At 34.5% G+C, this 17621-nt stretch overlaps 1 protein-coding gene across 1 annotated transcript; it reads left to right on the top strand.

The window, feature by feature from the left end:
- The first annotated feature begins 1405 nt into the window (after positions 1-1405).
- On the top strand, positions 1406-17389 carry LOC138691079 (zinc finger protein 616-like). The gene is made up of 3 exons (XM_069812775.1): positions 1406-1591; positions 9243-9498; positions 16028-17389. Exons 2-3 carry the CDS (start codon positions 9269-9271, stop codon positions 17316-17318), a joined length of 1521 nt encoding a protein of 506 aa, XP_069668876.1. The 5' UTR covers positions 1406-1591; positions 9243-9268; the 3' UTR covers positions 17319-17389.
- Positions 17390-17621: the final 232 nt, after the last annotated feature.

The raw sequence follows: 17621 nt of genomic DNA, 5'->3' as shown, positions 1-17621 counted from the left end.
AAATTACGTATTATATAGGTAGGATATGTTAAAATCGTGCATTATGTGTGAATTTTTTTTAGTTGGTTATTTAACGACGCTGTATCAACTACTAGGTTATTTAGCGTCGATGAGATTGGTGATAGCGAGATGATATTTGGCGAGATGAGGCCGAGGATTCGCCATAGATTACCTTGTATTCACATTACGGTTGGGGAAAACCTCGGAAAAAACCCAACCAGGTAATCAGCCCAAGCGGGGATCGAACCCGCGCCCGAACGCAACTTCAGATCGGCAGGCAAGCGCCTTAACCGACTGAGCCACGCCGGTGGCCTTTATGTGTGAAAACTGGAAATGTAGCCTAATGTAAAATGCGGTAAACTTGCCATAAAAATTTAAACCATAACATCAGCACTATTTGTGACTCAAAATAATAAAGGAAATACCGGTTCTTAAGAAATGGAAGAATAATGAACTTCATATTAATGTTTAAATCCTCTCCTTTTCTTTATTTTCAAGTTTACCACAGCGGCCGAGTTTACCCAATTTTGCGGTATGCAAAATAGTTAATTTCTCAGGAAATAGGGAGAGGAGTTCACCACGCGATGTACCCTACGAGATATTCCCTACAATTTTGAAGCTACTAATTTTTACTCTTCTCACAGGAAATACAAAGTTCCAATGATTCATAAATATATTTAGGAATGAATTGAATTAACCGACCACGCAACGAACAATTATATTATTTCAAACCATGATATGTGATCAGGGCCATGATTTAGTTGTAAGGAGCAGAAAGAATTACGTTTATTCCCAGCTTCTGAAACTTGTAGATTAACTGCGTGTGAAATTCTTCCAGGATTCTAAAGTAGAATTAATAAGAACCATGTACACTTATTTTATAGCATAAAAATATAAAATAAATTACGCAAAACCCATTTTCTGATGTGTTATCATATGTCGTGTGCACACTTTTAACTTGCCTGCCGCTAGAGGGATACTGTCGCGCCAGCTGTCAAATGTTGGCATATTTTATACGTATGAGTTGCGTGACTGTATCTATTAGACTGTGCTAAAAGTCTGGTTCAGCCATCTATAAATTATAGGATTGCCCAACTCGTTGGGATTGCCAAAGAGAATAAGTATACATACTTTAGGATACTCTAACGTCTCTGAATAACATGGACGTTGGCAAGTTGGCATCGCGCCAGTGTTGCCAATTCTGCGGTTTTCCCGCTAGATCTAACGTTTTTCAGTGTTAGTTTAGCGGATAAAATTTACGAAATATGTATTGATAATATAGGGTTTTAGCGGGTATTTTTAGCACTCACAGTGGCAAAATCTAGACCTAAGCAAAATAATCTAATTCTACATTGACGCTATAGCAATTTAGCGGTTTCTGCACGGTCTCATAGCGGATTTTTAAAAATTGAGTTGGCTACACTGCATCGCGCCCTGTTGGGCTGATTGGACGTTTGAAAATAAGTGACAATGCGTTATGTGTTTTGTAAATATCACGTATTGGGGGATTGAACTTTTACCATAATTATTTTTTAATGGATAATTATTGTTATTGTGCAGCACAAAATTGCAGTAATACAACGTCACGAGGGTAGGTATAACACCTGATTTTGCGCCTGACAAATGAGGACGAGCAGTTGGGTTAAAAAGTAGCAGACGAAGTAAATGGAAGCAGCAATTTTATATGAATCATACTTATGTCCCAGGCACTATAGGGAATTAAAAAAAAAATACTGAAGATATCTTTGATTTATAGTATGGAGTAGTAGAAGCTCGATATGCCAACATAGTAATAATACTGCACACCTAATCACACCTAACCTAACCTTTCTCATAATACTACACATCTAATCAAACCTAACCTAACCTGTCACATAATAGGCTACACACCTAATCAAACCTAACCTAACCTGTCACATAATACTACACACCTGTAGAAACATTCCCAAAGATGTTGTAGTTATATATTAGACACACATTGGCGCAGGTGTCGTGTACAAATTTGAAACCTCTCGCGCAGGTTCGCGCAACGCCATGTTTGGGGAGCACGAGTGATTGTTCTATAAAGCATTCGGAGTTTAGAAAATACCATTGGGTATATAGGCGTTTTCTTAGCGGACATCTCCCTTCACTATAATATAACTAAACTTATTTACTACGTATTTTCCAACGTATAATATAAAATAACAGAAGTAACTAACCATTGCTTTAAATATAAACACTTTATATTGGTCATAAATAGATTTGCAGTATTAGTTTTTTGGGAAAATTTCAGTATAGGGATTCCTCACTGATAATTATATCTTAGAATACTAAAAAGAGCAGATTTGTCTGCGTTTGTCGAATGCACACCATCATGCTTACGAAAAGGCACTTTTCAGTGCCAATAATTATTTATTTTGTATGCACAAGGTTGGAATTTTGAAGTAAGAGGGAAAGGAAGGATTCCGTGTTCTGAAATTTATTTATTTATTTCTATTTCCAGTGACCTAATGCATGGAATATTTTACTTATGTTATTTTATATACATTAGAAAATACATAAATAACTTATTTAAGTTACATTACAAAGAGAGGGCTGTCCGCTAAAGATGTCTATATACCCAACAGTATTATATAAACACCTACCGCATTTTAATGGTAATCCTCAGTTCCTTCTGTGGCTAATAAGTTCCTTCGTTCTTAAGTCATTCTCAATGACAATATTGTGAAAATGTGATTGTATGCATTGCTGACTTTGTTGTTAAATCATTAAGAAAATATGGTGTAATAAATCTAAAGAATCAAGTATGGTACGTACCAGCAGTAAACAAAATCTCTTTTCTTTTTTTTTAACAAAAGATAATATGTCTTGTCATACTATCATATGAGATTATAGAAATATGCTGCTTAAGTAAAAGAGCGATTATACAGATGTTGACAGACAATAATGAAATATTACCACCTAAGGGTCTCTCTTACATCGTGTGAAAAACAATGTGATCTAACAGTAGAACACTTGTACAATCTTTCTACAACTATAGGAACATATTTTAGGAAATGGGTCCCCAGATTCCTCCGAGAATCACGTTTTAAATTTGTTAAACTGACCATAGAAGAGTACATAAAGAGTTACCGGCATAGTTTATTCGACTAAGGCTTGCCGATCCGGAGTTACACTCGGGCGCGAGTTCGATTCCCGCTTGAGCTGATTACCTGGTTGGGTTTTTCCGATATCCCCAACTGTAAGGCGAATGTCAGGTAATCTGTGGCGAATCCTTGGCCTCATCTCGCCAAGTACCATATCGCTATCATCAATACCATCGATGTTAAATAATCTGTTAGTTGATACAGAGTCGTCAAATAACCAACTAAGAGATGGTACTACATAAAGAGCAGATGTCACCACACAGCTTAAAGTTACCGGGACAAAACGACTTTACATAAAAAGTTGTAAAACAACATTTAACGAAGTCAATGATAATGATAATAATAATAACTATTATTATTATTATTATTATTATTATTATTATTATTATTATTATTATTAATCAATAGGCAAGATGTTCTGTACACTAGGACTAAGTTCTATTATATCACTAATTCATGCATGTGACGTTTATTTCATACTACAGCTGTGATAATAAGCTAATGCATGGTAGGCCTACTTATATTTCAAACTAAAACATTAGGTACTTGTTTTTAATTTTACAGGTATATATTATATGATATGATATGGAAGCAGACAAATAATCATTGTTCCTTTTTCGTCCACATCAAAACAAACATCTATATATATAATTTGAACTGGTAATGGAAATTACGGGAAAATGGCTGAACGGATTTTAATGAATGACCCGTCATTTTGAAGCTTGGCATCCGAGGATTTTCAGAAAAATAGTAACTTTCAGTGAAGCATTAGTTTTCCTACATAATTTTTCAATTTTCCAAAATCCATCTTTCGTCAGTTTTGAGAACTAAGTAATTACATTTCAGTATAAAACAAAACACGCACTACAATAAACAATAGGATATTACACGAAGGCCATGACTTGCAGGATTGCTGACATATTTAGAGCTCAAATTCAATTGGTTATTAAAAAGTTCAAGACTTAATAAAATTAATTTACAGGTCTGATTTTGCGGTGTGTAATTTTCTGAGTACAGCTGTGTATTGGATATTAACCCAGATAAGCCCAAAAATTTTTTTGTGATAAACATACAATAGCACATTAGTTACTCTCAAAAATCGGTTAAATGATGTTGAAATAAACTGAAACAAGGAACGTATATTTTCTAAAGCTAACAAATACTACCAACATTATCGCACAACTTATAAAATGTCCCTAACACCAACAATGACATATATCCGAAGGCACTGCAACTGTCCTTAAAAAAGGACGGTGGGAAAATCTGGGTTAAAATCGACAAACTTGAGATTGATGACATTATTACTATTAGAAATGAAACATTATTATAGTTAATGCCATGATCTGATTATTTTTCATTAATTATACATATTAATGCTATATTGATGATATGAAAGTGAAACGTTTTGGTGTTATGTAAGTAGATGTAGAGAATATCTTAAATTAGATCTTCATTTCTATAATTTACTGAGTGGTGACTATATAGTATATATATAACTACAAAACTTACGTAAGATAATATTGTTATTAAAAACAAATATTTTTATAGTTATTAATCAAGCGGGGTTGGGTTTTTTCATATACATAATGGGGGTGTGATGTACATATTTATATGCGTCATTCTCTTCCGTATTGGCTCGAGAGAGCACAAAAATTACAGTTTCTAAGGAAAGACCAAAAGGTAGTACTTACTGATAAAATAAGAGTCCTACAAAATTTTGTAGTCTTCCGATCATTTCAGCAAGATCTCTTAGCAAGATAAAATGATTTTACCATCTACATTTCAAACTCTACATGCAGCAGCTATACTTTCACCTAAAATCCACAATAACATGAAATAGCTATTGCTTTACTCCCACATGAAAAGCCCACAGATCATCCTGACATTGTTACTTGCATTTTCGCGTTGAAACTCAAAAAGCGAAGGTGGATAGGTTCAAGAAAAAGCATTTGGCATAAAAAACATTCAGAGGGAGTATGTTTCATTATTATGCAAGCAAATAACTTTGAAAATGTCTGGTATTCTTCATTGAAAATAAATCTGAAAAATATTTATTTAGATGTCTAATGAACTTATTTTGCAGCATTTGCTGCACAAGCCACTAGTATGTTTATAATATAAGCCTAATGTAATGTCTTATGCAGCTGGCAGTGTTTTATTAATAATAGTTAATACTAGTAATTTTCTTTTCATCTGAACTATTACTACAATATGCATTTGTATTTTTCTTTGCTGTGTATGTTGTCAAATAACTATACAACGTCTTTGGTTACAGTGTCAAATTGTTCCAGTCTTTTTTTGTTTCATATCAAACTCACGGTAACTAAGCTTGATTATGTTAATCAATTTTTTTTCATTTATCAATTCAGATTGATTTATGAGATACACCAAACATATATATTAAACATTCAACACTGCATAGTACAGCCGTCTGCTAGCCAGTGCTTCTCCCAAAACATGGTGGCGGATGCAAGCTTCAATTTGTCCCTCCTCTAAACTTCTGTGCAGCCTTGGCTGTAGGGGCTTGTAACATTCCTCACATTTAGGCCGTATCTCAACGCTCAAGTCTATACTACATGCTAATGACTAGCAACTAGCTGACTTATAAACTACATACTAGGGGGCTTTGAACATGCATGCTTGAATCATGGCCTTCTTCATAGACTATTTTTCTGAAAGCCATGAAATTACGGTATAGCACTAAATTAAGAAGACTGTGTCCTAATGCAATTTAATTATGAGTTATCAGCTGTTATTTTTTGGAAATTCGAATTCTTTGTTTATAAACAGTTTTCCAGTAACCAGTTTAAGAAACTTAATTCTCAGGTTTATGAACTAAATGGTAATTTCCTGAGACACTAGAAAAGAAACACAGAAAGATGTAGAATTTTAAAAGATGTTCAAAAGATCTCTATGAAAATTACGTTTGGCTATCAACAATCGAAATAAATGTGGAAAAGGTAAGAGCCTGAAATATTACAATATTAAAAAAATGTAACGCAGATACCAACAACGTCAATGTTTTAAGTTAACGTGTTATTCTACATTGAACTCACATTTTATTTTCAAAGCATCATTAGATTTCATAACCCCCCATTGTTAATGAGGTATCCATGTTTGTTTAGTATAAAAGTCAACAATCAAGCAAGCATTTTCGTTTACTAGCTGCTACGAACTTGATTGCTATTCACTATGTAGCTTTGGATCGTAACTTCTGACATCACATCCGGCTATTTAGTCAACAATCTAGTTCACTTCAGCTGAAAATGTAGCTTTGAGACACGGCCTTAGTATCATTTCGTTTTCATGTATTGCCTGCTCTGCCAATCATGTGTTTTTCCATCTAGTGGAAGTGGATCATACTAATACTGCTAATTCTAAGAAGAAACTATGGCGACTTTCATAATAATTACATTTTACATGTTTCGTGATATGCTAAATGTGTTAATGTAGGCCTAGTAATAATTCTATATATATGTGGTACAATAAGATTTGAAATGTGTTGTGGTTGTGATAAAAGTATTGAAAATTGGTTTATAGCGCCACATTGGCAGTGATAAAAATGTGCAACATTCGTTCAATGGCTGGTGATGTTCTAGATTGACCCAATTTCCTAAACTCGACGTTGGTTGATAAAATAAATATTGTTGAAAGATAAAATTGATTAGGGCTAAATTGAGTAGTTTAACTGTTAAGTATTTATTTCAATGGTAAAAAGGGAAAAAATAGATACAGATGAATTTATAGAAAGAAAGCAAAAGAAAAAAGAAAGAAATTGAGCATAAAATGGCAAAATATTTATTTTTATGTGATATTGTACGAAATATTTAATATACACTAAAATATGTAAAAACATGTAAAATGAAACTTGAATACCGCGATATCCATGCTTCAATTCGTAGACATTTTCTGTTTCTGTGTGTCTACATATAAAGGAATAGAATATGTAATTACATAAAAATCCAGGCTCTAATTATTAGTCAGCATTAAGAATATTTATATTTTATATGTGGAGTACCGTATGATTTTTCCATATTGGCGAAAACTGAAAGTCTTATGCTAGAAATTAATGTAATATCACATTTGGAAATAGCTGCTTTAAACTGCAATTCAACACGTTTTATGGCAGTTGAACACGATTTTAAAGAAATTTTGAGCACAGACATAATGTCACCAAACCATTTGCAAGTGAGGAAGGTTCACTTTGTTATGGGACCAAGTTTAGAGGCGCTCCCATTAGTTAGTACATGCTGTTTTTAGGAGTTTAAAAATGAGACACGTGTTTCTTGCTATTTGTGACGATATTAATTAAAAATTGTATTAACAAAGTGGTATTGAAAAAGTATCGAGCTCATAATTACAGGTATCAATCGATACCAATACCTCCTGAGTATTGACAATCTTGAGGTATTGTATCAGGTACTGATCCCTAATTAAAACAGTTTGTGATTATGGTTGTGAGTTGTGGGCAAGTAATATGTAATTTCTTGTGTACTCTTTTAACTTTCTGTATTGTGTAAAATGTTAGATTTTTGCTTTTTATGTCGTGTATGATTATTTTATTATGTTGTGTTATATAATGTGTAAAATTGAGTACCGGGTCTTTCCCGGGGGTAAAAGGCAGTCAGAGCGTGGTGCCGACCACACCACCTCATTCTAGTGCCGAGGTCATGGAAAGCATGGGGCTCTACCTTCATGCCCCCCAAATGCCTTCATGGCATGTTACGGGATACCTTTACCTTTACCTTTATATATGTGTGGAAGTAGGGCTGGGAACGGTTCAGTTCAGAGCAGGCACCGTGACGTCATTACTCGGTTGATTCGAGTACAGTACTGAGTACAAATTTGTGGCGGCAGATTTAAAATTTGGATAGATTAAGTCGATTTTAGAACGTACTTTGAAAGTGAAACCAAGCATGTTTTAAAAGCGTTGTAGTAAAGTGCTTTTGCTTTGCCAATTGACGAGAAAAATAGTGCTTCTATTCATTTTTTTTCTTGGAAATCAGAAAGTAAATCATTCTTCTTAGCAATCCTTTTAACTTGTGCGAAAGCATTGAATGGAGTATAATGTATAGTTGATCTCCAAAGTCTTAAAAGAACAGGAATTTTTCTGTCTGTCTTATCTATGGTTACATCAGCTCATTGGAGAAACTGGTTTACAAAGTCAGTTTTCTTTAGAATACTCTACCAGAAATGGGTAACAGCAATAGATTCAAATTTCCTGATGTTTCCTTGCAAAGAGGTACCATCGATCTTTGTCTCAGGAGTGGAGTTAGGATTGACTGGAAACATTTTCAGGTCCTTGTTAATCTTGTCAAAACGTTCATATACAACCTCAACAGCTTCCACCCTTGCTGACTATGTGATTTTACTTTGGGATTTTAAAGAAAGTGATGTATTTTGTTTTATTTTCTACCTTGATGTAGAGGCTGAAAAAACAGATAATTTAGTGCTCCAAAGAATGTTTGAGTTTCAGATGTGCTCCAACTAAATTAGAGAGTGGGCCGCACATGGCACAAAATATGCAAGATTGTGTTCGTGAAGTGTTTTTTATTGTATCCTTTTATAGATACCAGCCATATTGGCCATTGGCATTTGACTGCCTTCTGCAGTGATGGCAGGGGTTGGCAGATTCATCATATTACGTTAAATATGACGTTAGATCACACATTATAAAAATACATTATGTTCATATTAAATTATTTATTAGGAGTTATATGAATTATAAGTGTCTGAAAACATTCAGTACCGCTCCTGGGGCATATGCCCCACTTGTCGTCGTCCCCCTCCCCCAGTTTCGGTCCTTCACATCACTCCATTTCAAAAAGCTAAAATTATTTTTGTGCTAGTGGATAACATTAATAATGCACAAACATTAATATTGAGAATTAATACCAACCACTTAGGACAAGGATAAAAGGTAGATCAAGAAAAAGGCAGTGAAGTTACAATAGGCTTTTTAACCTGAACCGTGAAATGGATGGATGATCGAGTAAATGTAAATAAATCTAACATAAAGACTAGATATGCCTGTTATTTTTATTGATGTAAAAATGTTATTATTTTAAATGTTACTGTTTCTTTAAATCAATGAATTTTAAACTGATGTTTCAGACCAGAGTACTAACAGTGGAGTCAGAATGAATTTAGAAATGGACACAGAATCTCGTCATGTTCTGGAAACAGAACGCGTCGTAATCAAAGATGAAGCAATTGAATCCATATTCCTTAGTGAGATCAAAACAGAACTCGAAGACTATTATGAATACGAACGTGATGGAGAACCTGAATATAATCCTGATGCTGGAGAAAATCTAATTCCATGCAAATTAGAAACTGACGATTCTGAGATATCAGTCAGTGAAGATCAGTAAGTATATAGTTTCACGTAAATGAAGAATACGTAATAGTATTTTTTATGTAGGATGTCTGCTTAAACTTCAGGGGCTGTTTAGAGGTAAATGGGCTCAATTATACTATTAATTATGAAGCAATGATGAAGTGGAGTTTGGGAGGGAAGATCAAAGGCTTGAAAGACCGCCAGCACTGTTTGCATAAGTACATCTCTAATTTGTAGCGTAGTATCATTGTAAATTTAACATTTGAGGTGAAATTTTCGGAGTACTTTATTGTTAATTTTATTCTTAATCTTCTAGCATCCATTTCATCCATCATATTTTATCCATCTCATTCTGTCTGTCCATGTGGAGTGAAACAGAGTTGTATTCTCTCTCCGATCATATTTCTGATTATTATGAATGATATTATGGAAAGGTCTGTTGGCAATGTTAGAAGAGGTATAAGATGGGGATTAAATGATACCTTGGAAGATCTGGATTTCACTGATGATATCTGTTTGCTCTCCCATAGTTTTGGTGATATGCAGAATAAAGTTAATTCTTTATTAGAAGTAATAAAAGGGGCTCATATGAAAATAACGTAAAGAAAACTAAAGAAATGAGATTAAATAGTAAAAAGACAGATAAAGTTATAATAAATAATAACATTGATACTGTTCAACAATTTAAATATTTGGGTAGTATAATTGACAAGGATGGTGAAGCCTTTGAGGATGTAAAGAACCGAATAAAAAATACAAATAGTGCATTTGTCCAGTTGTACCCAATATGGAAATCTTATATTATATCTAGATCTACAAAAATTAAAATCTTTAACAGTAATGTGAAATCAGTCTTATTATATATTACATGGAAAACAAGTAAAATTATACAAAATAAACTGCAAACATTTGTTAATAGATGTTTATGATGAATTTTAAAAATTAGATGGCCAGATATAATTACAAACTCAGAACTATGGAAGATAACAAATCAGAAAGAAATCACAATAGAAATCAAAAGACGAAAGAGGAATTGGATAGGGCACACAATCAGGAAAGAAGATGGAGCAGTAGAAGAATGGCTTTGGATTGGAACCCCCAGGGTAGTAAGTAGAACAAGAGGAAGGCCAAAAAATACATGGAAGAGAACAGTTTTGGAGGAAATTGCTAGGGAGGGGAAAACATGGAGCGAAGTGAAGAAGTTGGCTACAAATAGGGTCCGATGGAGGCACTTTGTGAATGCCCTATGCTCCTCGTGAGAAGATACAGGAGTTTCATTAATTGATTGATTGATTCTGTCTGACCATCTCATTCATTAACTCATCCGTCCATTCATTTAGCTGTTTCAGCTATCCATATGTTTCATCCCAGCTATCTGCCTGTTCAGCCCATCCAGCTGTCTGTACTTCTCATTCATCTCTCTTTTTTGTCCAACCATTCATTGAATCCTCTCTCTCTCTCTCTCTCTCTCTCTCTCACACACACACACAGACAGACTTGTTAATCAGAAAAAGTACTCTTTCCAGTAATTAATCAGTGTGGAAATAGAATTGGCAGCTCAAAATGAGGCTACAGAAACTATTATAGACCTCTAGCCTCCTTGTCCTGTCAGTGTCAAGTGATGTGCAGCAGAGAGAAGTGCGTAACAGTATTCCTGTTTGATGATGTGCTAGGAAAATAGTCTCCTTGGAAATGCAGTAGTTCAACGTGAAGTGCCTGAAACAATGCTCTTCCTATGGAAGTGCGTTGAATTGTCTGCTTTTTGTGGGCAAAAACCATGTTGACCATTGAGATCTATTGTCAGATTGTGAAAATATGTGGCAGAAGAGTGATGTCATGGCAGACAGTAGCCAATTTATGTGATGTTTTTGCAACAGACCCAGACCAGGTGACAATAAGACAATCTCAATTAATGTGACTGAGTTCTTTAACAGCGGATGTATGTGTAGGTTGCATGTGTTGAACTGATTCAAAAGGACAGATAGATAACTGTAGCATTTGAATCTGTGCTGTTTTTTTACATTGTGCAGCACAGTATTGTGGATGAGTTTCATTATTCAAAGCTCTGTGCCAGATGGATGCTATGCTCTCCGTCTAACAGTAACAAAGCACAAGTGATGATGTGCTTTACTTTAGTGCAGTGCTACATATTGGAAGATTGCAGGTTTTTGATTTGCACAATGACTGGCAATGAGACAATAGCTCAATGGCAGGCATTCCTGCGGCATAGCCGCAGTGATGTCACACCTCAGCAACGCATCAAACTTACCCCCTACCTTCCCCTTCCCCCACTCCATGAAAATACTGCGTGTGTACGTGGCGGATTATACTACTGGACTGCTGTACTTCGGAGCTTCATTAGTGATACAATGTCTTTCACACCTTCTTCTTCTTTTTTTTTTTTTTTTTTTTTTTTTTTTTTTTTTTTTTTTTTTTTTTTTACAATGTCAATTTTTATTTCCACCTTTGCTTATCTTATATATTTGGATTTATATTAACGTTTTCGATACGCAGTGTGTATCATCTTCAGATATATATGTCAGTATGTGTTGTAAAGACCTAGCCTCTTATTATGTAGTGGGTTATTCACGTGCTTGTGACTATCATTGTTTACTTAATTTAGCTACAGTTACTATAAAATGTACTTGATACAGTGTGGGGTTGCTTGTTGTGATTTTGTTAAAAGTCTTTCTTTTGAAAGCACACATAGGTAAATGGAAAATTATGTTAAAACCAATATTAAGACACATAACTATAAACAAATAAAATATACACTATAAAACACTGTAAACACTATGGCACTTTTATCATGTTATGATTGGCTATGTTAGCCTGTTATGTCGTAAAATTGGGTTGTTATCACTGTTTCTTGGTTAAAAAACACTGTCTTTCTGACGCACTTTCACTGATTATCTGTAATGTGGGATTGTATGTTGTTGGAGTTTTTGGAGTTTTTTTAGGCTTATTATTTTTTGTTGTTCATATTGACTACTGTGAAGATCATTGATCTTTAGCTGTATGTAAGTTCTTAGACGTATATAATACAAGATATTTTTGTTGGGTCCGTATATCTAGTTCAGCCGTGCATGTCTGCAAACAATTTACATTATATTAATATAATAATAGCAACCCCACACTGTATCAAGTACATTTTATAGTAACTGTAGCTAAATTAAGTAAACAATGATAGTCACAAGCACGTGAATAACCCACTACATAATAAGAGGCTAGGTCTTTACAACACATACTGACATATATATCTGAAGATGATACACACTGCGTATCGAAAACGTTAATATAAATCCAAATATATAAGATAAGCAAAGGTGGAAATAAAAATTGACATTGTAAAACATTAAGCTTATCGGCATCCCCAAAATGAAACTAACTTTCACACCTTCGTCGTGACTTAAAACTTTATTTCTATCTTCATTAAAAGATAAATACAGTGAAACCTCTCATTTACGGACATCGAAGGGACATAACAATCTGTCCGCATCTGGGAGGTGTCCTTTATTGGGAGGGAGGCTCCCCAATCTAACAGTAAATTTATAATGTGCAGTATGTATCCCTTCATGTATGTATTACTGTAGTTTAATTCTAAATACAGTACAGTACAGTAAATTGTTTGCAACTTTGAATTACAGTAGATAAGATGGAGAAAATAAAATACAGTACTGTGCCATGCAGTTTTATTCTAGGTGTTCAGTTATACAGTGCTGTAATTTACAGTTTTCAACTTAACCTTTATGTTCAGGTGGCATATCTCTCGAAACAGAACAACTGATTGAAGAGAAGAGAATAATCCTACTAACCCTATCATGTGTCGAATACAATTTCACAATCGCGGAAACCTTGGACCCATCAGACAGGTTAAATTTTATGACTCTGTTTATCCACCCGCTTCCAGCTAACAAGGGGTAGCCGCCTGGGCTAGTGGAAGCCTACGAGACCATTATTGTCTTCTTTCATGTTAAGGTAGCTACCACTAGCCTTTATTGTCTTGTTTTATGTTTTAAGAAATTTCTGTACAGTTCCCAAAACTAAATTTTCCATTCTTGTAACACACTAGATCTTGAAAACCAAGTTCTGTCCGCATTCAGGCGGTAAAGCAAACTTTAGGACTGTGAAACAGCTGTCCATGTCCATGTCTGAGAGTGTCCGTAAACGAGAGTTAAATTTATCATTGTTTCTATAATATTTCAGTTGGGACATAAAAATCTGTCTGTATTTGAGGAGTGTCCGTATCTTGGGGGTATCCGTAAGGAGAGGTTTCACTGTACTCCACCTCCGAGATCGCTTCATCACTTCTAGTCATTTTACTTCTGTTTTCCCGCACATTTCCACTTACCGAATCTTGTAATATCACCGAATCTACTGATTATGCTAGTATTAACATTATCACGTTTAAAGAACTAGGTAATTAATCCACTTTTTGTACGTTTCATTGCGTTCGTTTTCAGTGTTCGGTCGTCTGTTTCAATAGATAGACTGACAACAATCGTTTACAGTTTCTTTCACTGCTCATTCCAGCCCAGGACTTTCCTTTGTAAGTGACAAGACAGTGTCATTGTCGTCGGCTCATTATAACTCAAAGCTGTCATCTCAAAGCCTTCCATTTTCTTTGACAATACCTGGGTTCGATTGACTGGGGCTACTATATAACTTTACCAGAGCGAAGCGAATTCAATATTTCCATTTGATTGTTGCTGATATTTTAATTTATATTCATAAAGTTTAATGCATTATTTTTAGTCCTCTAATGAAAACTTATTCTTCAAATGAAAATATTTTTAATAGTGTATGTTTCGCTGTTTGTCTTGTTATAATTAGGGACCAGATTTTTATGTAATATCAAGGTGTGAAATATGTACATATTTATGTAAGAAAAATAAGCTGAATATGTACCAAAATATGTAAAATCATGAAAACATTTAATATCAATATCTGGCAGATATAGGATAGGTAAGACTCTCCAGTTGTGATTTCATAGAGAACCCGACATTTTTACCGCACGCTTGACACATTACTATTTTTCCATCTGTAGTGAAAGCTTAATCCATGATTTTATTTTTGTCGTTAAGGTTAAAGATACAGGGGCCATTTTAGTTAGTTAAAAGCAGTAGATAAACTCACTTGCACTTTATACTGTAAGTACTAAAACCAGAGAACTGAGTGAAATGAATGACACATCAGTACTGCAAGCACTGTTTCGCTTTACTGGATTAGGAGAAAATAAGAGGAGATGTGGAACACATGCATTTTAGCTGCTCCCTGTAAGAAACAAAGTACCTACTAAAACCTCAAACTATAGGTATTTACAAACTGTTCTTTGAAAAGTGACATTTCTGTCTCATTCAGAAGGGTAGGATATTCCAGCCGAGAACCATACTTTTTAATTGCTCGGAAAATCCCAATTCCATATAGGTCTACTAAATTTAAAGTAAAGAGGTCAAGCAATAACCTGAAAAGCTATTTATTTGAACCTTTCAACATCTTTCCAGTTTCTTCCTTCACTTCAGCTTCTTTTCAAAAGTCGGCTACTTTATTGTGGTTCATGTCAGACTTGACACAAGTTTTCCCTGGAAGGATTAGGAAGAGGATGAATAAGGTTGCAAATTGCATGGGAACGGCTTGTTGAGACGTGTGCAGAACAATTGAGGGGCATTTTCACGAAACTCGTTATCTACATTTTTTTCGATTTTGAGGTTTTAGCGTATCCTTATGTTTTTGGGTCAGGAGAATCCAATGGTGCTATCAGAATTAAGCTAAACTTGGTAAGTATATCAGTAAATTAATCTTGAAATAAAAGAGATTTTTCAAAACTCGGTATCTACAGTTGTGTATTTTAGAAAAGAGTTGTCTTGAAAAAAAGAAGATTTTGTGTGTGAAAACGCCCCTCAGTTATAGTTCGAGACAAATCATGTCATCCTTGTCCCACTCCACCGCATGAAGGCAATGCTACTTTCTGAGTGATTTTTACAATACAAGGTAGTTGCATGAGAAAGGTTGCCTTTTGTTCACTCATATTTAAGGTGGGCGGTATGGGGTGAGTGCCTCTACTACTTCCTGGAACTAAGGACGTTATGTTTTGTCCAGAAATATATCTTTTCTTGGGTAGGTAAAAAGGCTTTTTAAATCTGTGTATTTGAAATTGTAAACTTCCCCAGCAGAAGTTTTTTTTTTTTCCTTTTAGAGAAGTAAAAATGAATAAACCCCTTAAATATGTAGATTTATGTAATACCAAGCCATAATATGTAATGTGGGGTAAACTTGTAGTATCAAATTTTAATATATTAATGGTAATTACAAGATTCGCAAAGATTTGTTATTTATATACGGTTAGGTTGGAAGGAATATAATATGTAATTACATAAAAATCCGGTCCCTAGATATAATAAACCGCCCCTCCCCCGGGTTGTTTTAATGGGGGGAAATTCTTGGGATAAAATCTTTGGTGGGGGGGGGGGGGAATCCTACCCATCCCCCTGGGATTTCACACCCTGTTTGGATCTAATGGTGAGCATGGCATTTAGGTAATTTTTTGTTATATTTACAGGATAATAACTGGAGACTCTCATATATTTGATATGCAAGAGGATTACATTCACAAGATTAAAACTCAAGATTCGTGTTCAGACAAAAGTGAATTGAATGATTCAAGTGGAACCATTAATAATTACTGTCAAACATGTAACAAGCAATTTAGAAGACATACAGCTTTTCTGGCCCACATGAAAATACACTTACTTGACGAAGATGATGATGTAGATGATGATTGTGAATATTTCGTTTGTGATATTTGCAATAAAGAGATAAAAACAAAAACTGGTTTTGAGCAACACAAAGAAAAACATCTAAGGAAGCTTAATGAATGTGAATTTTGTGGTTTTAAGACTTACAATATTTATGAACATAATAGGCATTTACTAAAACACTCCACTTCTGATGTTTTATATAAGTGTCGTTTATGTAATTTTCAAACAAAGTGTTTGAATGTAAAAGCTGAACATTTAAAAGTTCATGAACTAAATGTTCAGAAGAGCTCAGAAATCAAGGAACAGCAGATTACAGTTTATCATTGTCGTGAATGTAATTTTCAGACAAAGGACATAAATGCAAAAAATGAACATACTTCAAAACATGAGCTTATACATAATGAAACTGAAATATCGGATATTAAGTGTGGGGATTGTTCTGAAGTGTTCACAGACTTGAATCAATTTTTTATCCATAAAAAGACCCATTCAGAATTCAAATGCAGGGAATGTGTTGAAATACTTACTAGGAAGACATTCAAGCGGTTCCATCGACTTCTGAATACTGGAGAACTTATTTATAGTTGTTGCAGTTGTAAATCAGAATTTGCAATAAAATCGTCATCAAAAGCACATAAAAATGATAAGGAGCAAATATACTGCAGATGTGATAAATGTGGAAAAAAATTTGTATTGCCTTCATTAATGTTTGCTCATAGAATCAGTCACTGTGCAGGAAAAAACATAAACAGGAATGTACGTGAAGAAGCAGCTAATATGAAACTTTATTATGCGAAACAGGGATATAAATGTACACAGTGTGAGAAAAACTATGAGAACATTGTTGAATATACAAGACATATGGTGGTTCATTGGAAGAGTGATAAATTTTCACAGAATAACGATCAAAGTATGATGAGTGACAAGCCCAGGGATGTATATCAAGAAGTAGCCAATATAAAGCGTCAGTATGAAAAGCAAGGTTATAATTGTAAGCAGTGTGGGAAAAATTGTGACAACATTGTTGAATATAGTAGACATATGACAATTCATTGGAAGAGTATTGATTGTGTTGATGATTTAGTTAAATGAAGTCTTTTTCTCAAAAATATGTTACTGTGTGTGATACTATATTCATAAATAAATAATTTATATTATTGATATTTATGGTCCCTTTTTCTTCATTGAAAAGTATACTACAGGAAACATCTATCTGGATATGCTTGAAAATTGGCTCATGCCACAGCTGGAGACAGTGTGAACTTCATCTTTCAGCAGGATGCCTGATGTTCGTGACTTCTTAGACACCAATGGATCGGTTGTGTCAGGAATGATGATCAAGTCCACGTCTGTGGAGTAACGGTTAGCACGTCTAGCCGCGAAACCAGGTGGCCC

The sequence above is a fragment of the Periplaneta americana genome, chromosome 16 (assembly GCF_040183065.1).
Source record: "Periplaneta americana isolate PAMFEO1 chromosome 16, P.americana_PAMFEO1_priV1, whole genome shotgun sequence".
Lineage (NCBI taxonomy): Eukaryota > Metazoa > Arthropoda > Insecta > Blattodea > Blattidae > Periplaneta > Periplaneta americana.
This window is presented reverse-complemented; position numbering and strand designations above follow the sequence as displayed.